Source organism: Arctopsyche grandis, chromosome 7, assembly GCF_051622035.1.
Source record: "Arctopsyche grandis isolate Sample6627 chromosome 7, ASM5162203v2, whole genome shotgun sequence".
Taxonomy (NCBI): Eukaryota; Metazoa; Arthropoda; class Insecta; order Trichoptera; family Hydropsychidae; genus Arctopsyche; species Arctopsyche grandis.
The window spans coordinates 15974602-15996275 of NC_135361.1; the positions used below are offsets into that span (position 1 = coordinate 15974602).

Here is a 21674-nt window from a genome sequence, read left to right on the forward strand (position 1 = left end):
GCACAAACAATTGCTCTGCTGGAAAAATTCAATGCAGGTACTGCTGGAACAATGGTTCGGAACCCATTGTGCACGTACCATATGCGAACCACTCGCCTCCATTCAAACTCCTTGAAAAAACAGAATAAAACTTAATTTATCGTCTAAGGACATTATCGCACACATTTTAATAAAGAGTGGGGATGTCTTGTTAATGTTTAATTCAATATTTCGCCAATGTCTGCGAAAATTGAAACAAATCGACGAGCATTCGCGGAACAAATTTTCGACCCTTCGAATTTCTTTATCGTATATTGTCCGTTGAATTAATACGACATATAAAGGCCATTACACGTGTAGCAAAGACATAAAACGACATTCATAAAAAGGATTTATGGTTTTGTCTCACGAAGAAAAATGTAGGCGCTCACGCTCGTCTCTAAGTTATATAAAACTCAACGCCTAGAAAAATCTTCCATATCAAAGGCGAAAAAGGCAAAATCGCAAAACAAACAACGCGAAATAAACTCACTGGATATGACGTGCGATTTTATTACATTTTAAATTGAAAACAATGTGTAAAATATATTTTAGAAAGCGTTTACGGAATTTGTTTATTTTTTAATCGAATCACTCATGCGACATCTGATTCGTTTATATATTATATATACAAAATTACTTTTTTTTTGCCAAATCCCTATAGCTTTCAAAAAGGCGCACGAAAAGTTGTAACAATTTGTGCAAAAATTTCATCCTGCTCAAAGTTGACTCACACGAAACAAATCGGAAAACAATGGAAATCCACGGAGAATACATGAACAAATCGCAAACCATATTGATTTTTTAATCCACCCTTAATACGTACATACGCATAAGCTTGCATACGTATTACAATATATTACGTTTCATTGTACATATTTCATGTTGATGAATCGTTTTATTTGAATAATGACTTCACTTTATTTTTTTATAATATAAAATTTTAAGTTTTTTCAATAGTAGGAAGTTTATCAACGGTGCGATCGCCATTTCGATTGCGTTATGTTCGTTTTCGTTCCAAATGAGTTTTATCGATTGGCAATTTTGTGATAAAATCAATCTTGATAGCGCATATAAAACAATTACTGGCAACTCGATCTAGTATCTATAATTTATATTAAGTGTCTAAGTGGTAAAAGTACATACATAAACGATGCTATGCATCGCGATATGTTAACTTACGGCTGTAAAACATGGCATTTCAATGAAAAACTATTTCATATAACATTTCATATATAAAAATTAAGATACATTTCATGCATTCGAAAAAACTTGTTTTTTAAAAGTGTTTTTAAAATACATACATATAAAGCCAAACTATCGAGAGAAAAAAATCCAAAATTTTAGTTCAAAATTCATTATTGAACTGACTCTAGAAATTTTAAAGGAAATTAAGCCCAATATACTGTTGATTTATACATATATTAGTATATTTATAAAACAGTATAAAGTAGTCAGTAATTATTAATATTTAGGACAAACAACATCTCCGGTAGCAAAGAAGAGGAAATAAAGATACTTATTTTTAGTTTTATAATAAGAACGGAGTTCATTTGGGCGAATGAACGCCGTTTTCAAATCAAAAATGCTTCTTTGCCTGAATAAAAAAAAATCTTCCACCAATGTTTTTTGCCAATGATGGTGTGACATTAAACGCCAACATATTTCAAAAAGTCCAATGCACTCAAAGAAGTATAGAACTCTGTACACTCGGTATAGCGAGGTGTGATAGGAAACGGAATACGTAGGTGAGAAATGTGACAAGATAGAGAGAGTAAAGAGATTTTAATGGCAATATGCGGGTAACGTAGCTAGAATAATGGTCGAAAGGTAGGCAAAAGAAGTGCTGGAATGGTACCTGAGAGAATTTAAACGGGCGAAAGAAATGCCGCAAGAATATGGGTGGACGAAATTAGAAAAATGTTTGGGATGAGATGGATGAAAGTTGCGCAAAATAGAGACGAGTGGAGGCGTGCTGGAGAGGCCTCCATATAGCAGTGGATAGTGAATGGCTGTAAATGATGATGATGTTGAATAAAAACTAGTGCATAGATATTAAATTCAAAATTTGTAATGAATCCACTGTCAGTCGAATAAAAGACTGCAATAAATCCAAAAATGTCTGAAGCGCTATCAAACTATGTAAAATAATTAGCTATCGAACCAAATTTACTAAAATATTATAGTCGCAAGTTAAAACAATAGATTTTCCCCAACTGACATGTTGCCTAACGAGCCCACTAACAGCTTTTCCAACTCGGCAGACTTTACGCATTCATAATTAATATTATGGCATTATAAAACATAACTCAAAGACAAAACCGATCCAATTACACCATCGTGACATTTTATCATCACGTTTGCAGATGTTACAAGGTCGATTGAGGTAGTCGAGTCTGCGAACTTTCCACGTGTATCACGTCAACGGTGACCCGTAGACAATCCATCAATTTCCTTTTTTCATTATTAAATTTGCGAGAATAATAAAATATGTCTGCGCAATATCAAGCGATTGGGCTTATTTTGTGATCTTTGCGCGCCATGTGCTTCCTGTCGGCGCCCCCTCAAAACCCATAAATCAAGGGACGAGTCTTAATATTTCTCTATAATTTTTTTCAATGACGCCTCTCGTCGCCGCCTTTAATGCATTTCCATTAATCATGCACTTGTCGCTCGAATATTAATTATTCGTCGGCCACTTCCGAATTTCACATTCCGAATCTCACTCGTGTAAATGATTTAGCCGCGATAATTTGTCATCGTTTTCTTGTGTGCGCACAGCACAATTAATCTAAAAAATATGGTACCAACGCATGGTTTCAAATTAATTTTGAATGATTGTCTACATGTTGTTATTGCATTAATATTAATATTGTAGGAGTTGAAAATTTGATTTAAATTACAAATAAAACAAAAGAAAGAAAAATTGCTAACAAACTTTGAAAGTCGTCTAGATTTCAATTTAATTTATTTTTTAGCAATTTGGAACGTATTTGATATACATTTTATCAATAAATTCATATTTCAATTGAAAGTGAAATGATTATGAATATAATTTAGCATTATTATAGTAACAATTTATTATATTAGTAATCAAAAGAACGATAGGTGCATTGAACGTATAAGTACGGAAAAAAGTTTGCCTTCATATTTATTATCTTTGCAGGCTGAAGGGTCATTTGATATTTTTTTTAATATTAATTAATTAAGCCTATTATGAATGTTTAACTTGCGACGGTTTTTGCGTGATCGAATTTCAAAGTTTCTCAAAACGATCAACAAGATGTTCGATGGGTATCGGCCAAAGTAACACGATAAAATTTTTATCATGATCGCTAACTTCACCCATTATGCTTCGCAAATGGGATAAAGTAATATAAAACGCGCGAATTTTCAGATGATGAACAAAGAGAATTTAAGAGAGGAAAGTTCGCCAACTTTTGATATTAAAAATTCGGCGATTTCACTTTTTAGTATTCGCGAATTGAACGTCGCTTTACGACAATATGGAAATTTTGCACACGTAAAACGTCTGAGATTCGACGGAAGATGGAATGAGAGGGGGAGAAAAAACTTTGAAATTATTCGAAAACATGAACGATTCGTGTTTATTGAACAGTTTAAACACATATTTCGCGGTTGTAAGACGCGGTTCTGAAATTTCCCACGCCAAGTTTTTAATAAGAGAATGTAACTTTTACTTTTCCGGAGAAATATCCACTGACTGAGTGAAACTTTCCTCCGGAATGTCTTATGAGCGAGCATCGCTTTAGAATCTATTCACAAACATCCTCTTGAATTGAATAATAAAAAAATATTCATGCCGACCCTCGGGGGCATTATAGAATTAATCATTTTATGTAATAAGATAATTGAAACGTAACACTGCTAAATTAATACTTCGGCAAGAGAAGCAAAACCGTTTTCCCCAAAGTCTCGTGATTCATTAGGCAAGTTGGCAAGAACTTCTTCGGTGATATCTTAAGGCTGTTTTGAACCAAAGTATCAGTTTCCTTTACGTGCGAGAACTTTAAATAAACAATAGGACATCAAAAATAAAACGGAACAGATAGAGCGTGCTAAGTCGAGCGAACTTTCGATAAAGCTCCGCATCGGCGAATAGATTACCCTCCTAGAATTTATTTTCCGAAGCCCGGGATTAAGTAATTATACAGATCACCATCTCACCGACAAGATTGATTGATAAATCACGTCAAGAGCAAGTCGCTCCATTAATAATAATCAGGTCATCGGGTATTAAGTGGCAGTAGTGCGTGGAAATTAAGCGCACGAAAATGAGAATGAAGATATATAAAATCGCCTATTATTTCCTATTGAAAATTGGTGATTCGTGAAACGACAAAATTGAGCTCGCTCGTCCAAAAGGGCTTCGCTAAAATGAAAGGAGAAGAGGAAAAAAACTAGAACGATGTATCCGATCGTCGCAGAGCGAGACATATCTTTGACAAGTTTGATAATGATTGATTAAGGCTGCGACCACGTATATCCAATGAGATATAGGCCAATTCTATACTTTCCCACAAACTTATGCAATACACAACTTGCAACTTAGAACTAAGCTAACAGAACAAATTATTATAAATGGTTTATTTTCTAACCATTGATGACATTGTTCTATCGACATATAAGTGATCATATCAGTTAGCACCGAGTTCGAATTTAGTACGAATACAATATGAATACCTAAAAGCGCGCATAACAAGTCACCAAAGCAATCGACTGTATTGATCTCTTGCACATCAACAATACTCAATCCAACTTTGGCACGCTCGAGTGCGCAAATGCAATTCCGCTGCACAAAACACATTATTTATTTTTTTCCTCTCAAACAAAAGTGTAAAAGGGCGCCTTCACCTTTCGAGGTAGCCGTCATTTATTCCGGGCCGTAGTCCTTTCGAATGCGTACTACGGTTCGCCATTATGAGAAGAGCAGCCACCCTCTTTGGTTTATTATAATCCGTGAAGATGAATGGACGGAATGCAACAATTTACGCAGGGCAACCGGGGAAAAAAACGTAGGGATCCAGGTGAATTCCCGTCGCAGCGCACAATGGATGAATAGATCGAAACCGTATTATGTATAGGGTGATTCTGAAAGAGAGGCCCTCGCTAAATCGTAAAAGTGATGTAGATCGGTTGACAGGACACTTCCCCCCGTCCTTTCGTCTCAGAAGGGGTCCTTTACTGCGTTGATTGAAACGTTAACACGAAACAGTCGCCTTCAAAAGGAGAAATTGGTACACTTAAGCCTCGTTAATACCCTTCATATTATGTCTCATCTTTATATCCATTTAAAATTTCAACAATAAATTTGTATAATATAAAAGTAATGCAGCCGATACATATACTGTACTTGCTTTAAATGGGAAAGTTCATTCAATGGAAAAAAATATCAATTGAATGAAGGTTTAAAAAGTCATACTCTTTCAAAGTAACGCCATTAACATTTTACATAAATGTGTACATACATATTTACGTTAAAGATATGCACTTTTACAGTGTGATCTAACTTGCATGACTTTTATATTTTTATAAACACCCTTCTATGTACTACATCATGACAAACAATTTCATTGCATGCTACTCAGAAGCTTTCCGTTGTTTTCTAAAAATAAATAACAGTGAAAAAAGAACGAATCTAGTAGATAGGAAATATATTTTTCTAGTCTCAGATGAAATCAAAGTCGAATAAATAAAAATCTTGATGAGTCATATTGAATTTCAATCGAAATTTATTACTTGATGATTTTGACGAGCACTTGATGATTCTTGGTGATGAAAAAAATGATGATTTTATAGGTTTATTTTCCAGATATAGTGAAAGACTAGCTCCATTTGAAAAGACAAACGGAGATAATAATTCGTTAACTATAAATATTTATTTATTAATTAATATATCCACGATTATGTATGCGGTTAAATCATTCAATAAATATGACAAATACTCCAATATATGTACATACTCCGAGTCAAAATTGACAGAAAACCTTGGATAAAATAAAACTAACGCTAATATAAACGTTACTGGACGACGATATTATATAGGAATCGATAGGCAAATAAAATACCACTAACGTAGCGGAAGATAAAACACTTTGTGCGGTGAATGATTTAAAATTTTACCAGCCTTAATAGCAACTATGAAAAAGCTTTATCCAATGATAAAATCAATGAATTATTATTTATTTATATTAAGAAATAATTATAAATAACAATGAAAAAAAAATACCGTAGCGGAGACCAATCAATCTTGAAGATGATATTTGTTGAGAGTTTGAAGAGATAAAATAAGTTTCAAAAAAATGGGCAATTTTTACAGATTTTCGGCTTTTCTAGTCTTTAATTTAAAATCTCTAGTATTGCTGTGCCAAAAGTGAGTATTTGCAATCAATTGTTTTTTCTATTGATTGTGATTTCTCATTGAATCAAAATACTAATAATTAATTATCTAGCGAATTTCAAAAATCAATATATACTTTTTTTACACATTTTTTGCCATTATTATGAATGCTATGAATTTATTTCGCTAATTTTTCACTTTACCATGTTTATAAAGATTGTTTGTTTTGTCTATACGTACTAATTCAAGCAGTAAATAAATTTAAATTGGGTTAAAAAATGCTGTTTTGATAACCGTATGCATGATGCAATAGCGAGATAAAGAATGAAGATTTCTACGCTTGAAGCACATAATTAGATCTCACTCACGAGCGATGAGTAGCCCCACCTATAACATTTCATAATGTAATTTAAAATAATTTCCGCTCGAATTAGTACATTCAGATATCATATAAAACTATTGAGATTGAAAACCAATCCTTATTAACATAAGGAAATATAAAACTGGCCCAATAAATGCATAATACGCTCGAGAAAAAAAGAGTAAAAAATACTAGATTACCACAGCAATACTAGATTTTGAGCTAGACTGCAAAAGCCAAAAATCTATAAAAATTCCACTTATCCACTTAAACGCACATATCTCATTAAACAAAAGGACAACAATAAAAATCATTGTCATATTTGAATTTAGTGGTGAAACTTAGTAACGATTGATTAGCCTCTGCTCCGATAAATAAATAACAAAGATATTCATGTATATTTCACTTCATTTCTCATTGTAATTTATAACGACTAATTCTTGAATTCACAATCAGCGATCGTTTCTCTTTAATTAAACAACTTACAATATTACATTATAAAATATAAACATAATAATTAATCAAAGAACGATACGATTCAACATTTCGACTACTTCAGTAGACTTTAACATCATTACACCCAATTAATTTAGACATTTAAAATTTGTTTGCTTGCGCGACGTTTGACGTCCAAATTTAAAAATAACACGTTAAGTCGACTATGGCAATTACACGCACCGGCGACTTTTCATTTCAGTACCAAAAGCGGAGGGAGAAAAAGATCAACAATATTTGACGTAGACGAAATCCGAAAATATACCGGCATATCTGAATGATTAATTTTCCCGGAAAAAATGATTAAATTCAATACAATGCACTTCGACGATTTCGCGGCTTACACGCCGCGCTAATCTGTAACATGGTGAAAAGCGTGCGAAACGAATTTTCCCCACGTAAATGGGATCAAAGAACCCCTTCGGACGATGCGAGATAACAAGTCGGCTTTGTACGATCAAATGAGGTTTTTTTCTCTTTTTTACCCGATTTTCGCCAAAGGATAGTCCTGTCTCCTGTGGGTGTATCCCCTGCACACTATTTCCCAAATACAGTGCGTCAGACTTAAAAACGCCAAGCAACACCGAAGAAGAGCCGCAACGGCTTAACTTCGCGGATTCCGGATACGGGGAGAGGGTGGAGGCTGAACTTCCGGAAAAGTTTGCCACTACCGCGTTCCGCAAATAAGCCGCACACTGGCTGCGTAACGATACGCCTTTGAATATGTATATTATTAGCGTTGTTCGCCGAGTAAATAATCCAAGCTCTCTCTCTCTCTCTCTCTTGCTAAACCTTTGTCGTCTGCCTATGTGCCTTGACGCTCTCTAATATGTATTACGTTTACTCAGATATAATGTCGGGGCAAAATATATCTGATTGCACAGGCTATTTCCAATATTAAATGTTACTAAAATATATGTACGTGCATACATACATACATACATAGGTTAGTATAGTGTTTCTCAGCATGGATCTCACACTCCATCGGAGGACAATTGGCAAGTCATTTATGTATATTTATTACATATTTTTGTTGAACATTCCATTTGTTAAAATTAATTTTTGGTACTACAATTTAGAACTTTAAAATGAAGATCAACAGTAAATTCGGCACCCCAGAATGAGCGCGCAATAATGTACCCTGACAAAAGCGCGCGAAACAAAACTAAAAAATAGTTTCATTAAAAATTATTTTATATTTTAATTTCTAACATTTTCTACACTTTTCTTGTCTTTTACAGTTTAGTGAATTCATTTTCCAAAAAAATTTACTGTTTTCCGAATTAAAATACGTAAAAAAATATATCATATTTTCACTATCTCCTCTGCATTATTGAATTTCTCGTTTCTCAATTAGTGTTTAACTTTAGGTGTTCAAATCAGTGGCGTAACGTGAATTCCAGGCGCCCCCCCGCAAAATATTTTACGGCGCCCCCCCCCCCCCATATACACATATTATTTTCTTTTCGGCAAAATAATTTTTTCAAAATACATACCTTTTTACGTAGAAAAAATCACAAATGAAGAGCTTTGCCAAATTATGAACACTGTCGATCTTCTCTATTTTTTCTCTTAAGCACGAATGAAAATCAAGCACCTGGTTAAGTAGTGACTTGTCAAAGTCATTGACATATTGGTCGGCTAAAGATTTGGCTTCACGATATAAGTCGTCATCTGATAATTGAATGAGATTTTTACTTTGTAGGAAGGCGAACTTTGAAATAATATCGTTAAAAGATGTAAAACGAACCTTCAATTGTATCAAGGCTACGTCTAGTGCCGCATTAAAAATTGTTATTTCAAACTTTTTCAATGAATCTTGGAATCGTGTATCATTACTAAGTTCATCGAAGTGCTTTTTGACAAAAGATTGACGATTCGATGTCAATTTTGGCTCCAAACCCCATTTTGTTGCAATCGTTGATGAAATCGTTACAAATTCTTCAAATGTATTCCTAAAACGATTGAGATTGTCGTATGCATTTTTGATCATCGACTGAGCACTGATAACATCGACGTTTTTTGATTGTAGGAGCTTTGATACAAAGTTGAGAGGCTGAAGAATGTTATCAAAAAGCACGAGTAGGAGAATAAATTCGAAACTTTCCATTTTCTTTTTTAGTCCCTTTGCTTCTGATTGTTCATCCTTTCTTTTACTTTTTAAAATTATTTCTGTAAGACATTTTAAAACATCTGTATATGAATATAAGTGCATTGATGGAATCTAGTCTTAAAGACCAACGAGTAGGGTTCAATCTTTTTAAAGTAACTGATGGTGAATTTTCCTTAAAAACTTCCCACCTGTTAATGCTGACAGCGAAAAATTTATAAATTTGTTCAACCACATCAAAAAAATAAGAAGTTTTTGGCACATCAGATACGGTATCTTTAATGAAGAGATTTAAATTATGAGCTGCACAGTGAACGTAATGAGCGTTTGGTTCGAGTTCAGTTATCTTCTTTTGTAGACCGTTGTAAGCACCACTCATTACTCTGGCACCATCGTAACCCTGTCCTCTACATTTCGCAATATCTAGTCCTTTACTTGTCAATAAATCCAAAATAAATTTTTTTAAACTCTCTGCACTTCTGTTTTTAACATTAAAGAACCCAACGAATGATTCTTTAATTTCAACATCAATTGGACGTTTAATTTCATCTTTTTGAGCAACAATGTATCGAAAAACAACACTCACTTGCTCAATTTTACTTAAATCTTGAGTACCGTCAATTATGATTGAATAGAAAGGCAAAATGTTTATCTCTTTAGATATTTCATTTTCTATTTGTGTCGAAATTAATTGGATGATTTCATTTTGAATTTTCGCGCTCAAATAAGTCACAAAACCTGCCTTATGTTTGGTTATCAATGATTCCAAAAGAGGATCATAAGTTGCCAGAAGTTTAATAAGAGAAAGAAATTTTCGAAATGCCAAATTACATTTGGCCAATGTTAATATTACATTAATAATACGATGAATCACTTGACGCCAGTAGTTTACACGACTTTTCAATTCTGACGAGATATATTCATCAATTGTCTCAGAATTTTTCCACAAATCGTACGTACAACAGGATTTAGTGTGTACTTGAGATTTTTCGTGAATTGAAATTTTTTTTGAAAGTCCTCTCCAGTCTTGTATGCCTTCAACCCAAGAGGAATTATAATATTTATTTTTTTAATAGCCAACACGGTTCACAGTACGCTCTATTTAGTTTTACCGAGTAACCTAGCCACGTCCTTTGTATTTCAATCCCAGACTGGTTGGTCCACTTAAAATATTTTTTAGAAAAGCATCTTTTTCCAACGAGGTCTCGAGGAAAAGATACAAGATCAGGTTGACAAGTACCGTGATTCAATATAAATTTCCTCAGATTAGTGTCATTTTCTGTCAGCTCATTTGTGTAATGTCCTCGGTCAGTCGGATATTTTTCTTGAAGAAGGAACCTTATAAATGAATCGACCACTTCACCAGAAATGTTTGAGGAAGAAGAGTTAGGCTCAGTCGACTGAATTTCTGCAACAGTTAAGTTCGCCGTATTATCCGTAACTGGTGGTTCAATTACATCGGTATTGCTCAAAGGAGAGCTAGGTTGTTTTTCTGATAAAACTGCTGGAGGACTTAATTCCACTATGTCACTAGAGGCTTTGAAAAATTTGTGGATTTTAGTCAATTTCGATGAACTCGCGATTTGAGTATATTTTCGCTTTCGAGATTCTGCTCCATTGAATTTTTTCTTAAAACTACTCATATTAAAAAAATATATGTATCGCGAAAGATTTCTCAACTACAGGGATAACACAATGGTACACTTCACGTCACTTTACCCTGAGCAATGATTTAGTTTTTATATACAATGATCAAACACGTTTCGGGAGCTAGTTTTAATGATAATCAATCGCGATCCGATTCCAGAGCGTGTTCAAAATCAACTGAAGAAAAGTCTGAACGAACACAATGATTTTATGAGTAAAGTTGTAAAATTGACATATTTTGGTCGCGTTCTATGATTTATTAATGTTAAGACGTTATACTTGAAAAAAAGGTCGACCCATTATAAAACCGACATGCTTTTGACTTTTATGACGGTCTGCAATGAAATAATTTTGGTCGGAGATTTCAATGCTATTCTCAAAAATAAATACAAAGTTGTAAAATTTTATTGGTTTTCACGCCTCATTTAATTTTGTGTTTTGTTTTAACGTTTAATATGTATGTACAAAAGTAGGAGAGAATTCTCAGATACATGTATACATAACATAAAACGAGAAATGAATAGTTTGAAAAATAAAGTAGTGTTTAAAAAATTGTCACAAAAAAATTTACAGAAAAAGTTAAAAAAATCAGTGAAAAAGACGCGCCGCCTAGCGGCGCCCCCGAAGTCTCGGCGCCCCCCCGCATTGCGGGGTCTGCGGGCGCGGTAGTTACGCCACTGGTTCAAATTCTACCTACAATGAATGGATCAACCTAGTTGTTTATTTATCTTGTAGAGGCACCATTATACGTACATATATATTGTAAATTTACGAAGAAATAAAATAAAATACTTACAAATCGATTTTAATATTGACTAAAAATAACTGGCTGTTTATTGCCGAATGATCTTACTTTCAAAATACTTTTTAAAATAAAATATATGGTAATAAATCCTCGTTTACTATATTAATTAGATGTCAAGAAACCATACATTATTTGATCTTTGGACGAAATGCTAGCAAAAATCTTTCTCTTGAAGCTAGTTATGATATTTATCTTCTCATAGGTAAATCTAGAAAAGGACTTATAGGAGAGGATGTACTCAAAAAAGTTCTGGAAAAGGTGATAAAGATGTCAAAAAAATATCGTTGAGCCAAAATAATATTAGTAATAAATAAATAAGATGTATATACATACATATGTACATAGAAACAATCTATCGAAAAGTTGAGAACAAAAAAATTCTCTATACATCTGGATGAATCAACTATAAGAGACAGTGAAGCCTTATGACGGCTGTTTTAATGGTTTCTGACCTTCATTTATTTTTAGGATTTGTTGAAATATATAATTATGATAGAGGGGACATGGAGATTTTTGAGATATAATAAGTGGGGCGGGACACAAAAAGGTTGGGAAACACTGGGTTAGTAGATGCGGAGTATAAAATTTCGTACTACATATGAATTTATTGTTTTCAGATCCATTTTCGGTAAATCTTTGAAAGCTTCTGTTAAAGCGGTAGCTAATATTTATTATGTATGTGTAACCTGTCAACTCCCCTTGTTCATCCTTCTTCCTGTATATTTTATCGATATGAACTCTTATAAATAACTTTTATCCAAAAAAATAAGCAGGTATACGTTTGTTATACATATACACGAATATTTTTTTAGTATAGATCTGATTTACCAGTTCTATCTGACTTTGTTTATCTGACATTGATATAAATTTTATACTATGATGTTTTTAGATTGGACTAATTAGCACCATCATTTTTTTCATCCACCAAATAATTTACGTTACTTCCTGCCATTAAAAGAAAAGTGACGAGAAATCACTGTAGCGTACAGTTTCCATGTGAATTAACAATGTGGAAGTATATATAAAATGTGTTTGTCATGATGAAACAACAATCTAGTATGCATTAGGAGTAAAGCAAAGCAGTTTGATTTTTCAAGATTGCAATTATTTAAGTATACATATAAGAATAATATAAGCACAACTTTATACGATCTGAATTTATTATAATGTGTATATAATACTGTACATTTTTATATAAAAAAAATACGTAGCCTGAATAAATAAAGTAGAATTTTCTATATCAAGAATAAACGTTGCGGTGCCTTAGGGAGTACGGTACTAACAAGATGCGCGAAGATACATAAGATCCTCCGGTTAATTAAGTTTTACGATATGAAACAAATAACTAAAAATATATATAATATGGTATAAATAATGTTTGTATGTAATTTTGTTTTATTGTGGGGTGAAAATTAGATATTTATCTCGTAGCTTCGCCGTCGTTGGGAAAATATAAATCAAGGCGGCTTCTGTTTTTGAAAATACCGAACAAAGGCGATGAATTAATTATTCATGACATTTTTCCGGAATATCGTCTCTCCCCGGAAAGCTAATGATTAAGCTCGAAGATTATTCCAAGTCACGATCGCTTTCCCTTGACCGATTATTTGTGCGATAGGAAAAGATGAAAAATGTGAGCGTGTGAACTAGAGTTTTCCTACGGTAATTAATCATCAATTCTTCTTCTTTGCTAGTCCATAAATAAAATTAATCAAGGATCAATAAATCGGCCGAGCCTCTTGTCAAATTTTAGGGCCAAGTTTTCCGTCAAAATGTCAATGTTGACCAGATTTTCCGTGCCACACGAAAAATGACTATTAAAAAGACATTACTGCATATCCATTTCGTTACTATAATATAAGACGCCTCGATGTTTTTGAATTGATTTTTTTTTGGTTACGAAATAATTCATAAAACGTGTCCGAAAATAAACTGACACGTGATTTCCATGACGTACGTATGTGCATAGATACACGTATGTTTACTTAAGTTACAGGCGAAAGTGGGACCCGTGGGATGCGAACTTTCACTGACAACTTTACCCTAATCAAGATGTTGTTCAGCACATAACATATTCATTCCTTAGCAACGCGAGATTCAGTTTAACTTCTCAAGTCGTTCAAATTCAATTCAACCTTAAGATAAAATTTTAAATTCACCAAGAAGGTGGCGAAACGTTCTCCCATTCGTTTTTATGTTTAATTAATTTGCAGTAATGAATTGAAGCAGTTTTTTTTCCGTGGACTCGTTAGTGTGTATAATTGTACACAACGGACGCGAAAAACAATTTCGCTTTTCTGTGTAAAGTTAGCCCAGTTAAATTTCAAAAAGCCTCGGATTGAGATGTCTGCCAAGGGAAAATTCCAACCTGGCTCGCTATAAACGGAAAATTATGGTGAAACTAAGCCAACAAACTCTCAGACTTAATTAAACATGATTTTCTTCTGGCGGGTGCCAAGCGGGTGGTTAGGGGGTGCTGAGGGGGAGGCAACTCGGCCGCCTGCCGTTGCATATTATTTTTAATGAAACCCGAAATATTTGTTAATTAATAAATTAAAAAGGCGTTCCCTCTCCCGCTCACTTGTTTGCTACGATTTCATTTCTCGCCCGGAATAAAACGTTTTCGTGTTTTCGCACTGTTGAGAGACGACTCGGTGCGGGTAAAAAAAAGAAAATCTCGAGTAAAAATGAAAAAATTACAAGGACCGACTCGCGGAACGAGCGGCTTGTTATTTTTTAATATTCTGAAATTGCCGTCGATTTCCGTATCATTATGGCCGAAATAACACGTGAAATTTGTTTAAAGTTAAGTGCTATATGCAAATAGTTTGCTCTACAAATACGCCATTAACACGCCACATTCTCATTTCACAACAGAGATGGTCAGAAATAACGCAAAAAATAGCACGACGAATGAACGAATAATAGAAACGTTTAACTAACAATTTCCAACTCTATTAAAACACCGAAATATTAAAACTTACTTATAATATGTATGTAATAAACGTCAAAGCAATTAATTCCAATCAGACAGTTAGCTTTCATTTCTTATAACTATTGAAAGAGAACCAATTCAACCAGCCTCTCCATTTAAGCTGTAAATTAAGCTTTAAAGCGTGCGATTAAATATTTAAGATTATAAACCAGGGAAAGGTAACGGTTTGTGACCTTTCGCCGTTGGGAAGACCACCGGCCGTATTTCGGGAATTTTCGATATTAAATTCCATATAATTAACCGTAACACTCTCTATTTAATTTTGAACCTTATTTTAATTACTTAATATGATACAATTAATTATCTATCGAACAAATAGTTACATACGTACATCGCTTTTCACCCGGATAGTTTCTCTTGCATAATATATTATAGAAAATACATATACGGATACATATTCATACAACCATTCGCTATCCATTACCGGATGGAGGCCTCTCCAACACGCTTCCATTCACCTCTATTTGATCAATTCTCATCCTTCTGATCCCACACATATTTATTATTTGATCCACACATCTCCCCCGTGGCCTTCGTCGTACCCTATTACATTCTATCGGGTATCATTCGAGCACTCTTTTCGACCATCTATCGTCCGCTCGTCTAGCTACGTAACCCGTTCATTGCCATTTCAATCACTTTATTATTTCCATTATATCTACTAGTTGTACTTTTTTTTATATTTTATAATACATCATATGTGTATACATATGAGCCTTGACAGGAACTACTTCAATAATACTTTTATTACAACAGTAGATAGAATACATACAAAAGAGACATCTATGAACAATCAACAAATCTTATGATAGACAAAAAAATTTCGAAAAACACTATATATAGGTAGCATTTGTAAGATTCAACAAATTAGAGATGCTAGTAACTCGAATTTTTGAGAAACTCGGTGGAGGATATCGACTTATTGGATCCATCACAACAATTAAGTTGGAGAAATTGGAAGATCGGTCGATCTGTGTTTTTATTTTTTTTAATTACACGATCTCACCAGCAGCGTGTTCGGCCAGGACTTGAACCTATAACCTTTATTGGTATTAGTGCTTCCAATCCCGGAAGGTTACTTCAGAACCGGGATTGCGGTGCTGGGAATTACTGATCCCGGGATCCCGGTGCTAGCACCGGGATTTCAAATGTATAAGAAAAAAAGGTTCAATTACATGTTTTCATGTTTCAAAAACGTTCAATTGCATTTTGCAAACTCTCCCGATGTTTCACGCAAAAAATACTCCCATATTGACGTACTAATTTTGAGAGTTTGGCTACATTCTTTAAATTTTCGGTTCGTAACCATAAATTTCTAAGATTAAATAAAACCTCATTTTATCCTCAATATAAGAAGGATAAAAAACAAAATTCGATAATCGAACATATGTATGTACATACACGTTCACACATACCGGCTATGAGCATTTTCAATACAAATTGAACACAAATGTAGGAAAACTTACACAAGACTAAAGTTCTACTTCCGGCTTACGAATTCCAACCAAAACCTTATCAACTCTATGTTTGTACAAAAAGAATACAAATATAAATTTTCAGCTAAATATGTTCAGGGCATGGAAAAAATCGTTGACACAACATTTTTGACTTTTCTAAGAGGAAATAAATCCCGCTTGCGGTTTATTATATATTGTGATTTTTTTTATTTTCATCACATTGATACAACAATTATACTTGAATTTTTAAGTGCAGAGCACACATGTTAAAAGAGTTGAAAAAAATTGAACAAGAGTATACTGCCACTTCTGGTTGACGGATGCTTATCAACATTTATACATAACTTGGTAAAATTTCAGTTCAATAAATTAAAGATTTCTTAGATAAACATAAAAAACCTTGATTCTCTAAATTAAAAGTACTACTTTCGGTTTAGGAAAAAATATTGGGGTGTAATATTAATAATTTCTATTACAAGTAAGAAATTTCAGTCCGAATTGATGAGTGGCTTGGGAGATAATTTAAATCAAAAACTTAAAAATAAAGAGGACACCTATAAAGGGAGGTATCATATCCGGTCAACCTAAAAATTTGAAAAAAATTACGGTGTATCGATAAAAATTTTAGTAACCAATACTAAGTTTCAGTTTGACAGGACGAACAGTGTTTATAAATACCCAAAATACACTGACGCACAATAATCAAATAGACACTCACACAGAAACACAGACACACACCCCTTTTTTCTGGATCACGAAAACGTGATCAGTGGTCGATTCTGAGTTCGAATCAGTTAAAATATCCTTCAAATATCATTGCGGTTGAGCACAATGTCTGTAACACCATACCATTTCATATCATTTCGTGGAAACGGCAAGCCGGCGTCAAAACGGGTGGCAAACAAATGGACTATGACTGACATTGCTCTTCCCACCATTGTTCATTATATAATGTTGTTTTATGTTTTTTTCCATATTATTTTTGTAAAAATAATATTTTTAAAGAAATTTCTGCCAGCACCGTAATCCCGGTATTCAGACTAGTTTCAGCACCGGGATTTACGGTACCAGAAAACACCAGAATTCCAGGATCCCGGGATCGGAAGCATTAATTGGTATGCAATAGCTCTACCAGTGCACTTCGCTGTTATATTACATTATGTTACAGTGAATTTGTATTCCCAGGTGAAATTATACTTTCACTAGTAGAAATATACTTTCGTAAACTCAGTCGGTGAAAGCATATCACACTATCTACTTGGATGCGAGATCATAACAGCACCATTTGGAAGAAAGGTCTGAAGACTGTCCAATTTATGAAAAATAGGGCATTCCATTCAGGAATCAAACGGTCCCATATGAATCTGTATTTCGACAAACTGCAAAAGTTGGTATAACATCATAAAATTGCCCTTCTGATGTAATTAAACATTTAAAAACTGAATAAGATGTCGAAAAACTTTTGTAGAAGAAGAGAAAACAACATCAATAGAAGTATATGTAAAGTATTCAGAACATGAATTCCTTGAAGAGTCAGTATAATTAGATGTCCTTTCACTGCTAGAATGAAATCACTGTAACATAATCAAATTTGAAAAATTCGATTTATAAAATAAATGTACATACGTACATATTATCATAGAAAGTCTTGTTGGCAGCTAAATATAATATTATATATGTATGTATTATGTACAGATGTATGTACATATGTACATACAAATACTCGAAACCAACGACAAAATGAAACGTATTATTAAATTTCAGGTATCAAACGAATGGAAAAATTATCCATAATAATGTGAAGCAAAACATTTACCTATGCTTTTAAATTAAGCCGTATATTACTCACATTATCTGATTTCACACATCGCTCAACAATATGAGAATATTAAAATTATGTTATGTGATGCGGAGATTACATACCGCATATTGCTAATACGAATATATACATATACTTACATAAAAAATACTCACACATTAATAAAATAAAAAAATGCGAGTTTAAAATAAAACATTTCACGTTCCTTTAACTCATTAATGTTTCACTACACAACGCACGCGTATATTTACCCAACACAAGGGCGAAACGAAAGCACGACAAACAAAACAAACAAACAAAAAAATAACCGCGACAGTGAAATTCGATACGAAGCTTTCACGTGTAATTTTGAATAAATATACATTGTATTACAGCTTGAATTTACACGTTGGGGTCGAAGATAATAGTTGTCAACTTCCCCAAACATCAAGGGTGGCAATTTGACGGGCGTCCCCCGTGTAGTCCTCCCGGGGGATGAAGAGACTGTCGTATAACACACATTAAGCCATTCCAGGGGCACAATGGTCGAGTTTTTATTTATTCGGACCCGAAATAAGTTGAGCTAATACGCGAGCACACCCTTCGGTATCTCATTATCGTACGAGGAAGCTGTGACTTCAAATTTACCATTCGAAAAGGGTCGCCGAAGATCGATCACGGGGTCTTAACGGTCTCGCACAAAGGAAACTATTATATAATATATAAAAATCTCAAAAAGTGTCACACAAATAATTTTTTCGTATGTGAAAATAAACGTATTTATTATATATGCTATATAGAGTTCTTACTGTCGATAGAGGTCACTTGAACTTTTCCAAGCACATCTTTCATATAATACAAAGTTAGTTTCAACTATTGAAAAAGCATTATTCATTTTACTCAATTCTATTGACTGCTTTGCCTCCTATATTTTTCAATTTTATGAGAATTTATTGCAATTTTTACTTCATTTTATATTATATTATAATATATGTATACGTATGAACAATATGTATATAAATAGTATATTTTTAGTTGGTCAACTAGTCGTCAAAATATATTACAACTGGAAGATACACTTCAACTGTATGTAACATGTATGAACATAATTTAAACTAAATAAAAAAAAAGTTTTTTAAACTAGTTGTATAACACTTAATAACCTTATCAATAGAGTACGCAAACTAAACAAAAATTAATAAAACAAGTACAAAATCTGAAAGAGTAAGTAAGTGAAAAGAATAAATACCTTCTAATAAAATAATGCTGGATGAATTCTTGAGATTATCCAATATGGGCCTGATGCTGTCAAAAGTCAACGTTTCCAAATTGTTTTGACTCAAATCCAAATAGTTCAGACCTCGAACACCTTCAAACAAGCCACTAATCAACGTCGTTAGCTGATTGGCATTCAAAGTCAACTGCTTAAGTTGAGACAGACCATCAAAGGCCCTCTCGTCTATGAATTTAAGCATGTTTTTTTCCAAATGCAACTTCTGGAGGTTCCACAGCTCGGCGAACGTGAATTCTCCCAACATCGTAATGTGGTTGCTCCTGAGCGTGAGTATTTTCAAATTTGCCAACCCTTCGAAACACTCCCTGGTCAACGTCGCTATCGAATTACTGTCCAAATCCAATTCCACCAGTTGAGTCAAATGTTTGAAAGCTTTGTCGTGAACCACTGTGATGTTATTATGGTTCAAATACAGAGTCTGCAAAGAAGGAAGATCAAAGAAAGCGTCCCTCTTCAATTCCGCTATCCTGTTGTTCTCCAATTTAATCACTGTTAGATTGGGTAAAGATGCAAATGAATATTCTTTCAGATCGACTATTTTATTCCTTGACATTTGAATTTCATTGATGGATGTGAGATTGGCGAAAGCATAAGGTAACACCTCATCGATGTCGGCATACTTGACTGTGAACTTGTGAAGGTATCGCAAAGGAGTCAACGCCTTTGTGGGAACGAAATTCAATCCACCATCACTCCTGACGTTGAATTCAAGCTTTCTCAGATTGGTCTGAGTGACAAAGGACATCCACAGAGTCTCGTCTGTGGACAGACCGCCATTGAAGACCCAGCAATCGGCTGTGGTAGCATTCTGCAATCCCCTGGCTACGTCGCAATAGCAATGCACTCTGGGTGACCTATCGTTGATGTCGCAAATGTTCCTCTGATGAGGATGGTTGTGATGAACGACCATTTTGTCTTTACGTCGCTTTTCGTTTTGCCTTCCTTCTGCAGGCAACACTTGAAGTATGAGCAACATGCAAAGAGACAGTGTAAAAACTCTCAATTTTCTTGGAACCATTTTTGTGCTGTATAGGTATACTTCAAATCTGAAACAATAGAAATAAATTTGGTTGTGAAATCAGATATTTGTTTTAATTGGAGAGCCTACATGGAGAGCAATATATGTATATATTACTATATTGTATGTATATATTACTATATTGTATGTATATACTCGTAGATGTATGTGTATATTTTGATATGCATACAAATATGATTTATATGTATATACAGCAATTATTGAGTAGGACCTGTAATCATCTTATGGGCAGAGAAAACAATTCAATTTTGAAACAGCTTTAAAAAATGATCATTACGTATCATTAGATGAATGCCTTTATTTATTTATTTATTTATTTATTTATTTTTAAACAGACCATTGTGGCATAACAGGAATTCCTAAAGCGCCACAATGGTCAAAAAATATAACACAAAAAAGAAAAAAAAACAAAATAACAATTAAACATAAACATAAATACATCCATACATACATTAAAAATAGCATTTATAATAACAGATAAAGTAAAATATAGCATAAGGAATGCCTTGCACCTACAGCCAGTTTCAATAAATATGTAAGAAACAACTACAAATACAAAACATCCCTGTAAGGCCCAAATGGAAGAGAGTTAATCAAAATTTCACTCATAAATCACAATCAATCATGAAAACAATGATGAGCGCAGACTACCAGATAAATGGGTTAGAGTAATTTCCGACAATTTACGCTCACTAAGGTGGAAAATATCACATTCAGTCTCGGCAGCAACGATTTCATTAAGAAGTCGGATAGCTCTTGGAATAGGAGCCATTCGAAAAAGGACTGTGCGGGCAGGAGGTACAGCCAGCAAATGATGATGTCTACCACGCACATAGTATATAAAACATTGTATGTTTCTTATCGCCTCCTCAATTATAATTATAATATGATTCATTAAAATTAAATTGTAAAAAAAGATACTTGTATTTACCTTCAAAGTTCATGCGTTCTATTCAAAGTTCTTTGAATATCATTTTTAACCCGATGCAATAGTCTATGTATATACATATGTATATAAAAATCAATATTTGTTTGTCTGTCTGTCTGTCACGTATGCGTTATTATACCATTCTTACACGAGTTATGTATATAACGCAATAATTTCAATTTTTGAAATTATTGCATTTTAACGCAATATTTTTAAATGTGTTCGCCTCGCCACCTGCGTTATTAGAGTAAAATAAACTAACAATTGGAGAATTTGAAATGTGTTCACCGCCTGCGTTTTTCAGACAAATTATCATTAATGTAATTTAATTTGATTATTAAGTATTAATTTTAAACTGAAACATTT

General features: G+C 33.6%; 1 protein-coding gene across 4 annotated transcripts in view; it reads right to left on the reverse strand.

Moving 5' to 3' along the window:
- LOC143914593 (connectin-like) overlaps nucleotides 1-21674 on the reverse strand; it is a 127925-nt gene that overhangs the window by 13455 nt on the left and 92796 nt on the right. For all 4 annotated transcript variants that reach the window (XM_077434863.1, XM_077434864.1, XM_077434862.1 and 1 more), the window contains exon 4: nucleotides 19297-20387. In XM_077434863.1, the coding sequence (XP_077290989.1) occupies nucleotides 19297-20359 (1063 nt within the window). In that variant the 5' untranslated portion in view covers nucleotides 20360-20387. The remainder of the gene's footprint in view (nucleotides 1-19296; nucleotides 20388-21674) is intronic.